The sequence below is a fragment of the Benincasa hispida genome, chromosome 1 (genome assembly GCF_009727055.1).
Source record: "Benincasa hispida cultivar B227 chromosome 1, ASM972705v1, whole genome shotgun sequence".
Classification (NCBI taxonomy): domain Eukaryota; kingdom Viridiplantae; phylum Streptophyta; class Magnoliopsida; order Cucurbitales; family Cucurbitaceae; genus Benincasa; species Benincasa hispida.
In genome coordinates this window covers 50,362,740-50,378,779 of record NC_052349.1, presented here as the reverse complement: position 1 = coordinate 50,378,779, position 16,040 = coordinate 50,362,740, and the positions used below count along the sequence as shown (strand labels likewise).

The 16,040-nt window shown below is 30.6% G+C and overlaps 2 protein-coding genes across 2 annotated transcripts; one reads left to right on the top strand and one right to left on the bottom strand.

Moving 5' to 3' along the window:
* Positions 1-12,347: 12,347 nt before the first annotated feature.
* Positions 12,348-13,248, top strand: LOC120072876 (protein CHLORORESPIRATORY REDUCTION 7, chloroplastic). The gene is made up of 3 exons (XM_039025405.1): positions 12,348-12,507; positions 12,595-12,719; positions 12,843-13,248. The coding sequence occupies exons 1-3, from the start codon at positions 12,432-12,434 to the stop codon at positions 13,110-13,112; spliced, it is 471 nt and encodes a 156-aa protein (XP_038881333.1). The 5' UTR covers positions 12,348-12,431; the 3' UTR covers positions 13,113-13,248.
* A 168-nt stretch (positions 13,249-13,416) lies between these two features.
* LOC120072868 lies at positions 13,417-14,771 on the bottom strand. The gene is made up of 3 exons (XM_039025396.1): positions 14,212-14,771; positions 14,036-14,120; positions 13,417-13,635 (listed from the first exon to the last, which is right to left on the bottom strand). The coding sequence occupies exons 1-3, from the start codon at positions 14,688-14,690 to the stop codon at positions 13,588-13,590; spliced, it is 612 nt and encodes a 203-aa protein (XP_038881324.1). The 5' UTR covers positions 14,691-14,771; the 3' UTR covers positions 13,417-13,587.
* Positions 14,772-16,040: the final 1,269 nt, after the last annotated feature.

The following is a 16,040-nucleotide window of genomic DNA, read 5'->3' as shown; positions in this document are numbered from 1 at the left end:
ATTTTGAATTAGATTTTCTCACCAATGTGTGTTTTTTCATGATACACTAAATGTCACTATTTATAGACAAAGTGGCAAGTGGCAAGTAGAATGTGGTCTTACATGGACATCAAGCATGAATAACTACAAGGCATATGGACAGCATGAAGATTGATACATGACTTTTAGAAAACCAAGTATTGGGCATCTATTATTATAATATTTATAATACTTCCCCTTAGATGCCCATATATATATATATGAAATATGTCTCGTTAAAACCTTACTAGGAAAAAACCCAATGGAAAAAAAAATCCTAGTGAAGAAAAAAGAATACGTATTTCATATAATTTAATAATCCTAAAAGAATACAATATATTTTCTCCCCTCATAGAAACATCAGTTGAGATCTCTGAATTGCCATATTCCAATTTTGTGCACCAATTTTTCAAAGATTGTGGTAGGTAATGTCTTTGTAAATAAGTCGACCAGGTCCTTCGAACAAATTTGTTGTACAGTGATGTCACCATTTTCTTCGAGATCATGAGTGTAGAAAAGTTTGGTGAAATATGTTTTGTTCTATCTTCTTTAATATACCCTCTTTTGATTTGGGTTATACATGTTGTGTTGTCTTCATATAATATCATTGGAAGATTTTTACTAGAAGACAAGCCACATGTTTCACGAATGTGTTGTGTCATTGATCTTAACCATACACGTTCTTGACTAGCCTCATGAATTGCAAGAATTTGAGCATGATTTAAGAAAGTGATTGTTATGGTCTGTTTCACTGATCGTCATGATATAGCAATTTCTCTACATGTAAATACATAACCTGTTTGAGATCTAACTTTGTGTGGATAAGATAAATATATCATTATCCTGGTATGCAAAATAAGCTTCCACATTTTTTTTTTCCTTCGGGGATGCTTGATACAGATCAACTAAGTGTTTTGACGTACTATAGGTATGTGACCAATGCTCAATCATTCTGCATCGGAAGTATTTATTTTCAACACTCTTTGAAGTCTTATCTTGTGGAGTTTTTCCTTTGTGAGCATCATTTTGTGTGGTTTTTTTAAAAAAAAATTTGAATGATTAAAACGACCATGACGAAAATAACAATTATTTCTTCCTCTGCCACGATCACGACCTCGACCTCGACCACAGCCACGACCTCGAACATGATTATTAACATTCACAGCATTTACTTCAGGGAATGGTGTTGTTCCAGTTGGTCAAGATTCGTGGTTCTTCATCAATAATTCATTATTTTGTTTGACCCCGAGAAGACATGAAATTACTTCAGAATATTAACCTTTCTCTCGATATTGCTGTTGTAGGAGCATATTCGACACATGAAATAAGAAAAATATCTTCTCTAACATATCAGCATCAAGTAATTTTCTCTCTACATAAAATAATTTGAACTGATTTTAAATAATGTAGAATTGTAATCACTTACTGATTTAATATCTTGTAGCCTTAAATGCATCCACTCAATAACGAGCTTTAGAAAGAATAGCTGTTTTTTTTATAAATGTATCTTTCTTTTTCAAAAATTTTCCACAAGATATAGGGATCTTTTTATGTAAGATACTCCATTTTCAATCCCTCGTGGAGATGATGACAATGGAAAATCATAGCTTTTGCTTTGTTTTGACTGGATGTCGTATTTTCTTTCTTAATTGTTTCTCCAAAGTTCATAACATCCAGTGGATTTCAGCATGAGCACCTATGACAAATAATTATTGTCATTAATGTTAAGGATGCAAGTTCTAATTTCGTAAGGTTTGTCATAGAAACCCTATCACAAAACATTATATTTATATTAGAAAATTAATGTGTACTAAATATGTAAAATTTTAATTTATTAATTATAATAAAGAGAAAAAAATCGACCTACCTTCCGCGAGTGAAGCAACAGGAGCTCGTGTTGGTAAAGGTTGTGAAATTAAGGAGCAAAACGAAGCACAACAGGAATATATATATGGAGAAAATATAATATAATAGTATATAAATATAATAATAATATAAATATTAAAATTATAAAATTGGATAATATGAAAATTTGAGTGAATTTTGAAGTGGATTTTCTCATCAATGTGTTGATTAATTTAATTAAAGAGTTTAATTAGTTAATCTTATTTCATTGGAGCTTCTAATTTGTAGGTCCATAAAGTTCTCTTGTTAACTCATTAAAGATTTATGAGAATCAATTAATTTTGGATTAATTTGAATTTTTGAAATTAATTAAAATGAATTAATTATATGAGATATATATTAGTATAATGTATGTGGTACATTATATTATAAAGTTTAATGAGAAAGAATAAATTTTGAATATGATTCAAATATTAATTATATGATATAATTCATATAAAACATAGGTTAAATTAATATAAATATGATTCATATTAAAACTATAGGTATATAAATATGATCATATTAAAGTAAAATTATATAAGGAAAAAATAACCATAGGTTATATTATATATGATATAATTACACTATAGGTTATCTTATATATTAATATATAAATATATATATAATATATATATATAAATATATATTATGTGTGACATAATATATAGTTTTTATATTAAAGTATTATAATCATGAAATAACTCCCAGGGAGTTATTTCATGTCTCTCATATGGACAGAATAGAGGGATTGAGAAGGAGTTAGTTCAATACGTGAAACTAAGAAGAGATCTGCAAAATTTGGTTTCATCTACTCCTCTGTACAATTCTCTCACAAGATATCTCCCTTCTTCCCTTCACCAAAATTAACCAGCAAGCCCACAAAACTCTACTTGATTCTCAACTTCAGAATAATAGGGTAGCCATTGTGGTGATATTCAAGAAGGTTGTCGTGTTCATGGTTGTTGCATCAGAGGGAAGATCTAAGTTTGTTGATGAAAGGACACAAGAGAAGATGAAGAATCACAAGAAATATGGAATTAAATGATATTAAAGAAAGAAAGAAAGATGATATGGAAAAGAAAACAAGTAAGGATATAATTTGTTTAGAGCCAAAGCTCTAATACCAAAGGATAAAGGGAACTATCTCAATCACGTATGAGAACCTCCCCTTATTCTAGGTGAACCCCCACGACGATAATAAGAATAACTCCCAATAAACAAAATGATAACAACCTCAAGAAAGCTAAACAGATTTCGCTTGGAAGATTGATCGATGATCAAGAAGAAAGGAGAACTTGTTCCTAACTTTAAGATTTCGAACTTTCCACAATCTAATTGATCAAACTAGACTGAAAGTTCTAATACATGCATTCTAAACACAAGAATATAAAGAAAAAGCATAAAGCTTGAGAGAATAAACTCTAATGAAATTTTATTCAATTTCAAAGTGTTGTTCTCAAATAACAAAAGTACATAGGTATTTATACTAATTGAAAAGACAACTTAAAAGGACACAACCTTTCATCTAATTGACTAGGTTCAACAAACACTCTTCAACTACATACATGAATCTCCTTAAATGTAAATATATTGTTATAAATTGATATATCTAGTATTAAATATGTAAATGAATCTGAATTTCCAGATTCATTATGACTTTTGGTGGCTTTGATTCTTGAAGGGTTGCAACTCTTCATATTTAGAGCAAATCTTTTAATGCTCTAGCTCCTAATTATTGCCAATTATTTACTTATCAGTTGAAGTATTTCACTATTTGTGATCTCACCAGGAGAGGAATTCATGTAGAAAATTTCTTCTAGGGTAAGTGTTCTCTATTCATTTCCTCTCTGTGTTATACGTAGTAAAGCATGCTTAGGTGTTGAATGTTTATCCTCTTAGTTCTCTGTTTTTTCTCTGTTTTATTGAGTTTCCAAAATCGAATTCTTAGACTCAAGAGATCACTCACTTCCACTGTAGAAATTCGATTCCCTTCAGTAACCACCCCTTGTTCCCTTGTAGTAGCCTACAAATAGACATAATGTTGAACGAGGTTCCGATTTCTTAGGATTTTCCTCAAGCACATGTGCTAGGCAACCCCAAATTTTGAAGTGGCATAAACTACCTTTACGACCGTTTCATAATTCCAAAGGTATTTCAGAAACATTTATGGATGGATCATAGTTCAAAATATAAACTGCAGTAATTACTACATAGCCTTAAAACGAATCAAGTAAATAATCATAACTCATCATAGAGCTCCATTTCTCCTTTCTGATACACCATTCTACCAAGGTATACAAGGTGATAGAGTTGGAGTGAAATTCCATATTCTATCAAATAGTCCTAGAATCTTAAACCCATATACTCTTCACCTCAATATGTTCAAAGTGTCTTAATAGTTTTAACCTAATGAATTCCAATTCTCAACCTCACCCTTATACTCCTTGAACTTTTCAAGAGTTTTTTACTTATATCGCATTAAGTAAATATATCCATATCTAAAATAATCATCTATGAAAGAAATGAAATATTCAAATCCTCCTCTTGCCTTAACATTTATAGGACCACAGAGGTCCGAATGTACAAGTTCCAATTGTTCCTTGGCTTGATGAGCTTTTCCAGTAAAAGATTTTACCTTCAAGGCACGACTCATATACTAGTAAAGAGTTTTCTTCTAGCTCGCTTAGAAGTCCACTTTTAACCAACCTTTCAATCTTATTGAGATTTATGTGACCTAATCATAGGTGCCAAAATTGGGTATTTTCTTTAGGGAAAAATCTTATGTCTTTTATTTTGAGTTGTTACAATTATGAACTTTGCAGTACTTAGAACTTCCTTAAATGCTAACGACCTTAGCACATAAAGATTATTTTCTAAGTTTGCAGAACAAATATGAAGATTATTTTTGTAAATAAACACTTTATTGACATTAAAGTATAATTTTGCTTAAGCAAACATTTTACAGAGATCAAGTTCCTTTTCAAACTAGGAACTACATATACATCGTTTAACAATGAAAATTATTTCTGTAAAAGTAATATGAGTCCTCCCACTGCCACTTTTGAGACGACTTGTCCAGTTCCAACCCGCATAATCATCTTGCCAGTCCCCAACTGCTGCTAGGAACTAATTTCCTGAAAAGAAGAACAACCATGATTAGTGGCCCCTGAATCAATTATCTAAGAAAAATTATCATTCTCCACTAAACAGGTTTCTAGAACTAGTAAATCACATATAACCTTGTTTGGCCTTCTTTTTCTCTACCAAATATTTGGGATAATTCTGTTTTCAGTGTCCCTTCTGGTTGCAATGGAAGCAGATTCCTTTAGTAACCTTGGCCTTCCTGCCCCTTCAGGCTATAGTAGGGTTAACTTTATTCCTTTGACCTCTCTTCTTCTTCTTCCACTTTTTGGTGTCAGATGAAGAAGATACAGACTTAGTTCCAAAAGTCGAACCTCTGTAGAACTTCTTTGAGGAAGTGGCAACATTTTCCCTCCCTTCTACTCCTTGACTTTCATCAAGGATTGGTAAGTTTGTAATTCGTTGAGGATGGTGGTCTGATTGTAGTCTAGCTTGTTCATAACAGTGTTACTACGAAACTGTAGGAAACACCTTGGCAGAGTTTCGAGAATAAAGATAATGGGTAATTGTGTCTAGTTCACTCTAGTTGCCATTAAATCTCTTAAGTGCTGATAAAGATAACCTAATCATGTATTGCATGCTTATAAAATACTTGTCTAATTCACCTTCCAGGTCGTTTTCCAAGTAGGAATGTCCCATTTCTATTAGCTTAAATACCCCAGCCTAGACAAAATCTTCTTTAGATAAAGGTCCCTTATAGACAATTATTTTATAAATTTAATCTTTTATTATTTCCAGTTTAATCCCATTAAAAAGAAAATAAAAGATTAACCTATTTCTAATCATATTAGAAAAAAATTCAACATAGGTCTAGATGAATTAATTTTAAACCATTTAAATTAATTTTAACCTATGTTTATATACAACTCTTGATTATAGATTTAAGTCTAATTCATTAATCTTATAACACTTATACATTAATGAAAATAAATAAAACCTATAATTATGTACCTACATACATTAATTAAATATAACACTTATGTTTACTAGTAAAATCATGCTCAATGAATTTCCATTTTCATTATATAATATAACACTTATATTATAAACTAAGAAAAATTAAGTTTAAATAATCCAGAAATGAACTAAGTTTGGTGCAATTAATAAAATTGAGTAATTGATACAACTGGAACAAATTTATAAGTAAAAATTAACTTTTTTCCTTAAAAAGTAGATAATGTTGTGAATTTAAGGAGCACAACGAGAACACGTATGCCAATAAAATATAATATTAAAATAAATTAATATAATATAAATATATGGAATAAATAAATATTAAAATAAATTAAACATATATATAAATATATAAAATAAAATAAATAACAAAAGTAAATAAAACAACAAATTATGGATTTCTCCACTTTCTCTAAACTTTTTGGAATTTGCCCCAACGTGTATATGCCTTTCAAACCCACCAAATGCCACTATTTATAGGTAATTTGGCAAGTAGGAAGTGGATTACATGGACATTAAGAATGAGTATCTAATGGGCATCTATTTTCTATAATATTTATAATACTCTCTCTTAGATGCCCATTATATATATATATGAAATATGTCTCCTTAAAACCTTACTAGAAAAAAACCCGTTGGGAAAAACGTTAATGAAGAAAAAAGAATACATATTTCATATAATCTAATACTCTTTAAAAAATATATTATATTTACTATCTCTTATGGAAAAATCACTTGAGATCTTCGAGTTGCTGCATTCTAATGTTGTGCACCAATTTTTCAAAGATCGCTGTAGTAATGACTTTGTAAAGAAGTCCATCAATGATGCAAATAATTGGCAACCCTTCAAGAATCAAAGCCACCAAAAGTCATAATGAGTCTGGAAATTCAGATTCATTTACATATTTAATACTAGATGTATCAATTTATAACAATGTATTTACATTTAAGGAGGTTCATGTATGTAGTTGAAGAGTGTTTGTTGAACCTAGTCAATTAGATGAAAGTGTCTTTTCAAGTTGTCTTTTCAATTAGTATAAATACCTATGTATTTTTGTCATTTGAGAACAACACTTTGAATTTGAATGAAATTTCATTAGAGTTTATTATCTCAAGTTTTATGCTTTTTCTTTGTATTTTTTTTGTTTAGAATGCATGTATTAGAACTTTCAATCTAGTTTGATCAATTAAATTATGGAAAGTTTGAAATCTTGAAGTTAGGAACGAGTTCTCCTTTCTTCTTGATCATCAATCAATCTTTGTTTATTGGGGGTTATTCTTATTATCATTGTGGGGGTTCACTTAGAATAAGAGGGGTTCTCATACGTGATTGAAGTAGTTCCCTTTATCAATCAGGTTATCCTTTGAACAAATTTATTGTATAGTGATGTCACCATTTTCATCAAGATCATGAGTGTAGAAAAGCTTCGGTGAAATATGCTTTGTTCTATCTCTTTTAATATATCCTCCTTTGATTTGGGATATACATGTTGTGTTGTTTTCGTATAATATTGTTGAAAGATTTTTACTAGAAGACAAACCACATGTTTCACGAATGTGCTGAATCATTGATCTTAGCCATACACATTATCGACTAGCTTCGTGAATTGAAAGAATTTCAGCATGATTTGAGGAAGTGGCTGTTATGGTCTATTTTACCGATCATCATGATATAGCAGTTCCTCCACATGTGAATAGATAACCTGTTTGAGATCTAGCTTTGTGTAGATCAGATAAATATCCAAAATCTGCATAACTAACCATATCAAAATTTGATTTATTTGAATAAAATAAACTCATATCAATCGTTACTTGGAGATAATGGAATATATACTTAATTTAGTTCCAATGTCTTTTAGTTGGAGAAGAACTATATCTTCCTAATAAATTTATTATTTTACAATATCTAGTCTATATTATTAGCAAGATATGTAAGTGCACCAATTGCACTAAGATATGATACTTAAGGACTAAGAAGTTCTTCATTATCATCTCAAGGTCGAGATATATCTTTACTCACATCTAATGAACGAACTTCCAATGGAATCTTCAATAGATGTATTTTGTCCTTATAAAATATTTTCAAAACTTTTCTTGTATAAGTTGACTATGAACAAATATCTCATCTGCTAAGTGTTTAATTTGCAAGCCAATGCAAAATTTTGTTTTTCTGAGATCTTTCATCTCAAATTCTTTCTAAAGATATTCTATTCCATTTGAAAATTCATCAGGAGTTCCAATTGTATTTAAGTTATCAACATATGCAGTTATAATAGAAAATCATGACTATGATTTATTTATAAAAATATATGAACATATTGGATTGCTTTGATATCCTTCTTTCAACAAATATCCACTCTGGCGAATGTACCATATTCGTTCTGATTGTTTCAATCCATATGGTGATCTCTGTAACTTTAATGAATACAATTCCCATGAATTTGATTTATATGTTTCAGGTACCTAAAATCCTTCTAGGATTCTCATATAAATATATTTATCAAGAGATCCATATAAATATACCGTGACTACCTCCATAAGATGCATATTCAGACTACACAGTCGGGCCAATTAAATATCTTAATGTAATTGCATCCACCACCAGATAATACGTCTCCTCAAAATCAATATCAGGTCTTTGTGAAAAACCTTGTGCAACTAGTCTTGCTTTATATCTTGTGACCACATTATTTTATTTCTTTTTCTTATAAATACCCATTTGTATCCCACGGGTTTCACATCTTCTAGTGTTTGGACTAATGGTCCAAAAACCTAAAGTTTTGAAAGTGAGCTTAATTCTGCCTTGATTGCTTCTTTGCACTAAAGCCAATCTTTTTTATATCGACATTCTTCAATAGATTTTGGTTGAGAATCCTCATTTTCAGATAAAATATCAAGAGCAACATTATACACAAAAATATTGTCAATAACTACATGAGGTTGGTTTCATTTTTTTTCTTATCATGACATATTTTATTGAAATCTCATTATTATCTTTAGGTATTTCACCTTCCTCATTAGTCATGTCAAGGATTTCTTTATATCTTTACATCCTCAACCAAGTCTTCTTGACTATTAGTTATTTTTCTTTTCCAAGAATTTTTATCTTTGGAACTCACTGGTCTACCATGCTTCTGACATGTTCCAGACTCATTAGTGACAACTTGCTGTATTGGGATATCAATTTTCAATGGAACATTTGCAGCTGGTATACGTGATTTAATTACTTTCTTTGCATCTATAAATGCATCTGGTGAGTGATTTGCTATATTTTGCAAATGATTATCTTATGAATGTCAAGTTCACATTGATCTATATGGATATCTAAATGAGACAATAACGATGCATTCCATGTAATTTCTTTTTTCAACTTCTTAATTCCCCGCCCCTAATGTTGGAAAATTTGTCTCATTAAAATGACAATCAACAAATCATGCAGTAAATACATCACCCGTCAAGGGTTCAAGATATTTGATGATTGACGGGGAATCATATCCAATATATATTCCTAACCTCCTTTGAGGACCCATCTTAGTACGTTGTGGTAGAGCAATTGGAACATATACTGCACATCCAAAAATTTCTTATGAGAAATATTTGGCTCATGGTCATAAGCTAATTGTAATATCGAGTACTTATGATAAGCTACTAACCTAATACGTACAAGTGATATTGCATGCAAAGTAGCATGTCCCCATACAGATGTAAGAAGCTTAGTTCTCATAATTAATGGTCTCGCAACTGCAAATGTTTTATGAATGATTCTACTAAACCATTTTGTGTATGAACATGAGCTACAAGATGTTCAATACTTATCCCAATAACATACAATAATTATCAAAAGCTTGGGATGTAAATTCACCAGCATTACCAAGATGAATTATCTTAATTGTTTAATCAGGAAATTATGTTCTTAATTTAATTATTTAAGCAAGTAATCTTGTAAATGCAAGATTTCAACTTGATAATAAGCACACATGTGACCATCTACTACATGTGTCTATTAATACTATAAAATATCTAAATGGTCCACTTGGTAGTTTAATAGATCCACATATATCACCATGAATTCATTATAAAAATGCAGGTGATTCAATCTCCACTTTAGTTGGTGATGGTCTAATTTATCAATTTTCCTTGAGAGCAAACATCACATGACAATTCATTAGATTGAAGAATCTTCTGGCTCTTCAATGGATGTCCATTTGAATTCTCAATTATCTCTTCATCATTATAGATTCTAGATGACCTAATCGGTCATGCCAAGTTGTAAATATATTTGGGTTCATGAACTTTAGGTTCATTATTACATATGTTTCAATTACTCATATATGAGTTTAATAATCCAGAAGATAAAGTAGTCAACTCTTCCAGTATACATTTTTCATTTGAGACAATAGAATGGATGTTCATTTGAATTCTCAATTGTCTCCTCATCATTATAGATCCTGGATAACCCAATCAGTCATGCTAAATGGTAAATATTTTTGGATTCATGAATTTTAAGTTCATTGTTGCATATGTTTTAATTACTCGTATATGAGTATAATAATCCAGAAGATAAAGCAGGCAACTCTTCCAGTATACGTTTTTCATTTGAGACAATAGATATGGTCTATTGATATTCCACATTGTTCGTACTATCAGTATCAATATGGTAACCATTGTAACATATATTTTTAAGACTAAGTAGATTTCTCTTTGATTAGCTAGAGAACGATGCATTGTCAATTGTAAATTTTGTTTCTCTAGGCAAAATATATTTGTTTTTCTAAAGCCTTCAATCAGGTTTGCAGAACCTGATATCGTATTGGTTTTGTTTCTAATATTATCAATTTGGAAAAATACTTTCTACTTATTAAGTATCGTTGTGTAGTTGCACTATCTGTCAGACATAGATCTTCTTTACTCATTTTTTAGTCACCCAACATATAAAAACGATCCAAGTTTTTTTTATAAAAGAAAATAATTACAATAGAAAAAATAACATTTGAAATATACAAAGGTTAACATCTACTAAGAGGAGAAAAGAAGATGAAGATGAAAAAAACATTAAATCAAGATATTTTTAAGTCAAATGAAACACTTGATGTTCCATCAATTCTACCGATTTTCTCTTAAGGAGATTCAAAGAAGTCTGTCACATCCAAATTTGTCATATGAGATGGGTCAAATATGTCACTATCCCGATATACAAAATTTGCTTCCATATTTTTCTCTTTTTTTTCTTCAGGGAAGCTTGATAGAGATCAACTAAGTGTTTTGACGTGCGACAGGTACATGACCAATGCTCAGTCATTCCGCATCGGAAACATTTATTTTCAATACTTTTTGAACCATTATCTTGTGGGGGGTTTTCTTCTGTGGTCATCATTTTGTGTGTTTCTTTTGAAATTTGAATGATTAAAACAACCCTCTGCCATGGTCACGACCTCGATCACAACTATGACCTTGACCACGATTATTATTAAAATTCACAGCATTCATTTCAATGAATGGTATCGTTCGGGTTGGTCGAGATTCATGATTTTTTATCAATACCTCGTTATTTTGTTTGACCACGAGAAGACGTGAAATTAATTCAAAATATAGTCTTGTTCAGCCACAAGAAGACATGAAATTAGTTTAGTTGTTTGAAATATTTTTCTCAATATTGTTGTTGTAGGAGCATATTTGAGACATGAAATGTAGATTTCACTATAACATCCAGTGGATTTCGGCATCAAGCACCCATGACAAATAATCATTGTCGAGAATTTTCATGACAACATTATCATAAAATATTGTATTTGTGTTAGAAATTTAATAGATACTAAATATGCAAAATAACATTAAGTTTATTAATTATAACAAAGAGGAAAAAATCGACATACCTTTAGGATCTATCTTTAGCGGCAAAAACGACAGGAGTTCGTGCTGATAACGTGTTGTGAATTTGAGAAGCACAACGGAAACACGAATGTCAATAAATATAATATTAAAATAAATTAATATAATATAAATATATGGGATATATAAATATGAAAATAAATTAAATATAATATATATAAATATATAAAATAAAATAAATAACAAAAGTAAATAAAATAACAAATTATGGATTTCTCCACTTTCTCTAAACTTTTTGAAATTTGCCTAATGTGTGTCTTTCAAAATCCACCAAATGTTACTAAGACAATTTAACAAATAGAAGGTGGATTATGTGGACACTAAGAATGTCTATCTAATAGACATCTATTTTTTATATAATAATTGTAATAGATAAGACATATTTATGGTCTGAAATTAGGAGGGTAAAATGGAAAATAAGGGAGAAAGTGGAGGGGCAATTAGTGGAAAGAAAAACATTATCCCCAACAAAAGAATGAGTTTGTTTCTATTGCATCTCCTTCCTTCATCCCCAAACAGCAACATCAAGAGATAGGACTCAAATGGAGAGAGCTCTTCACAAACACTTCCAAAGCTGCAATGGAATGTTTCTTTATTCCAATTCTAACCTCTCCTCATGTATGAATAAACCTTCTTTTTTTTTTCTTTTTTTTTTTTCTTTTTTTGGGAATATCACAATTGGGTTTTTGATTTTTGGTTGCACAGGTAAAAGAGCAAGAGCAGCAAAGCAAGATTATAAATTATCAAGAAGAGATGTTTCAAAGTGCTTTTTGGGTACTTCCTTCCTTCTTAGCAATCTGCCCACTGCTTCCAAACGTCAACAAATCAAGGTTTTTTTTTCCTTTTTTTTACCCTCCAAGTCCTTAAAGTTTTGTTGAAGTGAGTTTAACCCAACCGTAAATTGAAGGGTCCGATTTCTAAAATTTTTCTCTTTTATGGTTGAATTTTGATAGGTATATGGAAGTAGAAGAAGAAGGGTGAATCAAAGTAGTGATACATATGTATTATTGGAGCCAGGAGAAGAAGAGAAATTTGTTTCCAAAGAAGAATTGGAAGCCATTTTGAAAGGTTGGCTTGAAAATTGGCCAACTCCCCTTCCACCTGATCTCTCACGCTTTCAATCCATTGAGGAAGCTGTTTCTTTCTTGGTAAAGTCTGTTTGTGAACTCGAAATCGATGGAGATGTCGGTTCGATTCAATGGTATCAAGTTCGTCTCGATTGACTCTCCGCGCAAACTTTTAACTTTGATTAGTTTTTTGGCTCATTTTCTGTTTGAGAATATATGAAAGGATAAACTAGTTTTAGATAGAGCTTTTGAGTTCAATGATGATTTAACGATGTTTGTAATCTTTCTATAATTTTCGATATATTGTTATCAAACCCCATTTGCACTAGTAATTTTGAATAATAGTTACACAAATGGATTTTCTTCAAATCACTTGAGAAAATTATTTTAAAAAATAATAATTTAAAAAAAAAAAAAAGGAAAAAGAAAAAAGAAAAAACTTCACCAATAATATAACATGATGATTCACAACTGCAGATTGAAATAAATATAAACAAACCAATGAAGATTAAAAGGCCATGGAAATAGAAGCTTCTAAGAAGTAGAACTGATTTTTGCATCACAATCTGAGTGAGGCAAATTCTTGAAGAGGAAAAGGAATAGAATGCTTGAAAGTTTTATAACCCTTTGTTCAGCTTTGATATAGAAGACTTATCTCTGGATTTCTCAACTCATGCATCTGCCATCAACAAAAATAAATAAATAAATGAAAGAATGATGATTTGTATATTTTAAAAAGTGTATTTTTCTGGGTTGAATTATTTTAGTCTATTTCATCGATGTATTTTAAGAATACGGTGGGATTCACTGATATCAAAGTGGTGTCCTAAAATATTTATGAAGGCAAATTAGAGTATCCATAGTATTAGAAAACTTCATGTGTTTGGTTCATCAGCTTCATAAGTTGGTATTAAATAATTTAATTTCAATAGTAAACATTATTGAAGTTGGCATATTTATCAAGCATCCCAAACACGAACTTCCTAACTCCAACGTATTAACTCCAAACTTCTTTTTTAATTCAATTTAGTGTCTCAAGCACAATTAATAAAGGGTTGAGAAAGAAAGAGAGTTAAAACCTTGGAAGGAACAGCTCCTTTCCTGGTTCTGGCAAGGATGCCTTTGCTGATGGGAGAGATCATCAAATCAGTGGGACTTGTATACCTAAACACAACAAAAGAATCATCAACTCATTCAATGTTCTTCTTTTGTTTTGTGATATGAACTCCAAAATTCAGAGTTAAAGCAAGAGTACCTTTCAGGGTATTTGAATGCAATGGGGAGTTTGAGGCGATTAGGAGTACCATTTTTAGGGAACTCAATGCCTCCAATTTTCACCCTTTGGGTCGGAGTTTTACACTCCAAATTCATCTTTGCTGGGCTCTTTGGCACCTTCGATCGATCCATGGACCCATTTTTTGAAACCAAAATCCTCCGTTTTTCCTCTGTTTTCTCATCTGGGCTTGGAGTTTTGCACTCCAAATTCAGCTTTCCAGGGCTCTTCGGCACCGTGGATCGATCTATGGACCCATTTTCAAGAACCAAAATCCTCTGTTTTTCCTCTGTTTTCTCTTCTGGGGTTGGAGTTTTACACTCAGGTTTTGAACTTTCCAACTTCTCATCAAGTTCTGGAATTGGGGTCGCCGCCGTTTGGGCGTCGCCGGAGCCGCAAATTTGAAGCTGTTGATCAGAAATTGGGGATTTGGGAATGGTTGGTTGGGTGAGAATCTCCATAAAAATAGGGTTTGTTTGAGGAGGAAGAAGAAGAAGAGTAAGTATGGAGGAATTGAATCGGAATAGGGTTTGTTTTGAAAAGTTGTGTTGAGATTTATTTAATAGGGAAAACAAAGGAGAGTCGTTGCGTTGTGAGGAGTGAACGTTGGGAAATTTGGAAAAAGGAAAACAAACAAAAATACTTTCTAACGGTCGAATTTTGGCCGAAAGGATGTATTTTACCATTTAATATTTGTTGGTAGTTATTTTTTATTTTTATCCTCAAATTTTAAAATATTATATTTTAAGCCTTTAATTAACTAAGTTTGATTTCAATTTAGTTCTTAAGTTTTAAAATATTGCACTTTTACTTGAATTTTGTTCCGATTTGATTTTTAAGTTGATAATTTTAGTCTTGATTTTTTATTAAATACATATTTTAGTCTTTGACATTAATGTCTATTAATTAATTTAAAATAATTATGAAGTAAAATTTTAAAATAAACTCTAGTAATGAAAAAAGTGAAACTTTAATGATTATAAATCTTTTAATTCTTTTAGATTAATTAGTAGAATATTTAGTGAAAATTTTAGATTAAAAGTATAAATCTCAAACTCTATAAACCGAGTTGAAACAAAACTAAATCTCAAAGTAAAATTGTGACATTTTGAAACTTAAAGTCTAAATTTAAATCAAAATCAAAACGTAAAGATTGAAAATGTAGCATTTTAAAATTTGGTGACCAAATTGAAACTTGACTAGAAAAATATTTATTATTATTTTATTTTAGGGTTGATAAGAGAAAGAACAAATTTTAAAGTTTCATTTGAAAAAAATGGCAAAAATTTCTCAAAATTATAAAAAAAATAGCAAAGTGAATTTAAATAGTAGAAAATAATAATTAATAAATGACCAAACTACCCTAAAAACAAATAAATTAAGTTTAAAGATACAATGCTTCAAAAACAACTCGAATACCACAAATACATTGTATCTAAACATTTGTCGAGCAATAATTAAAAATCACCTCATATGGTCCTTCACGCTTCTGGCTGTCAATAGGATGTATGTGTGCGAGGGAAGACTACAACCAAATGGTAATGATCGTGAGAAGCTTATGGATGTCCACAACGATGGACTTCCTCCAAGACAAGAGAATAGTTGATTATGTTAGTGAAATTGTTGTTGGCAAGTGAGTATTTGAAAAAATTGTAACCTATAGATGATGTGACTAGACAAAGAGAATCAGTCAGAGACAAGCTTAGAAATCCTATTAGATTTAGAATTGTGTTTGACATCAATTCCAGAACACCAATATTGAAAACGGTGTTCAGAGCATAAACAAAATTAAGAAACAGACATGTGAGCAA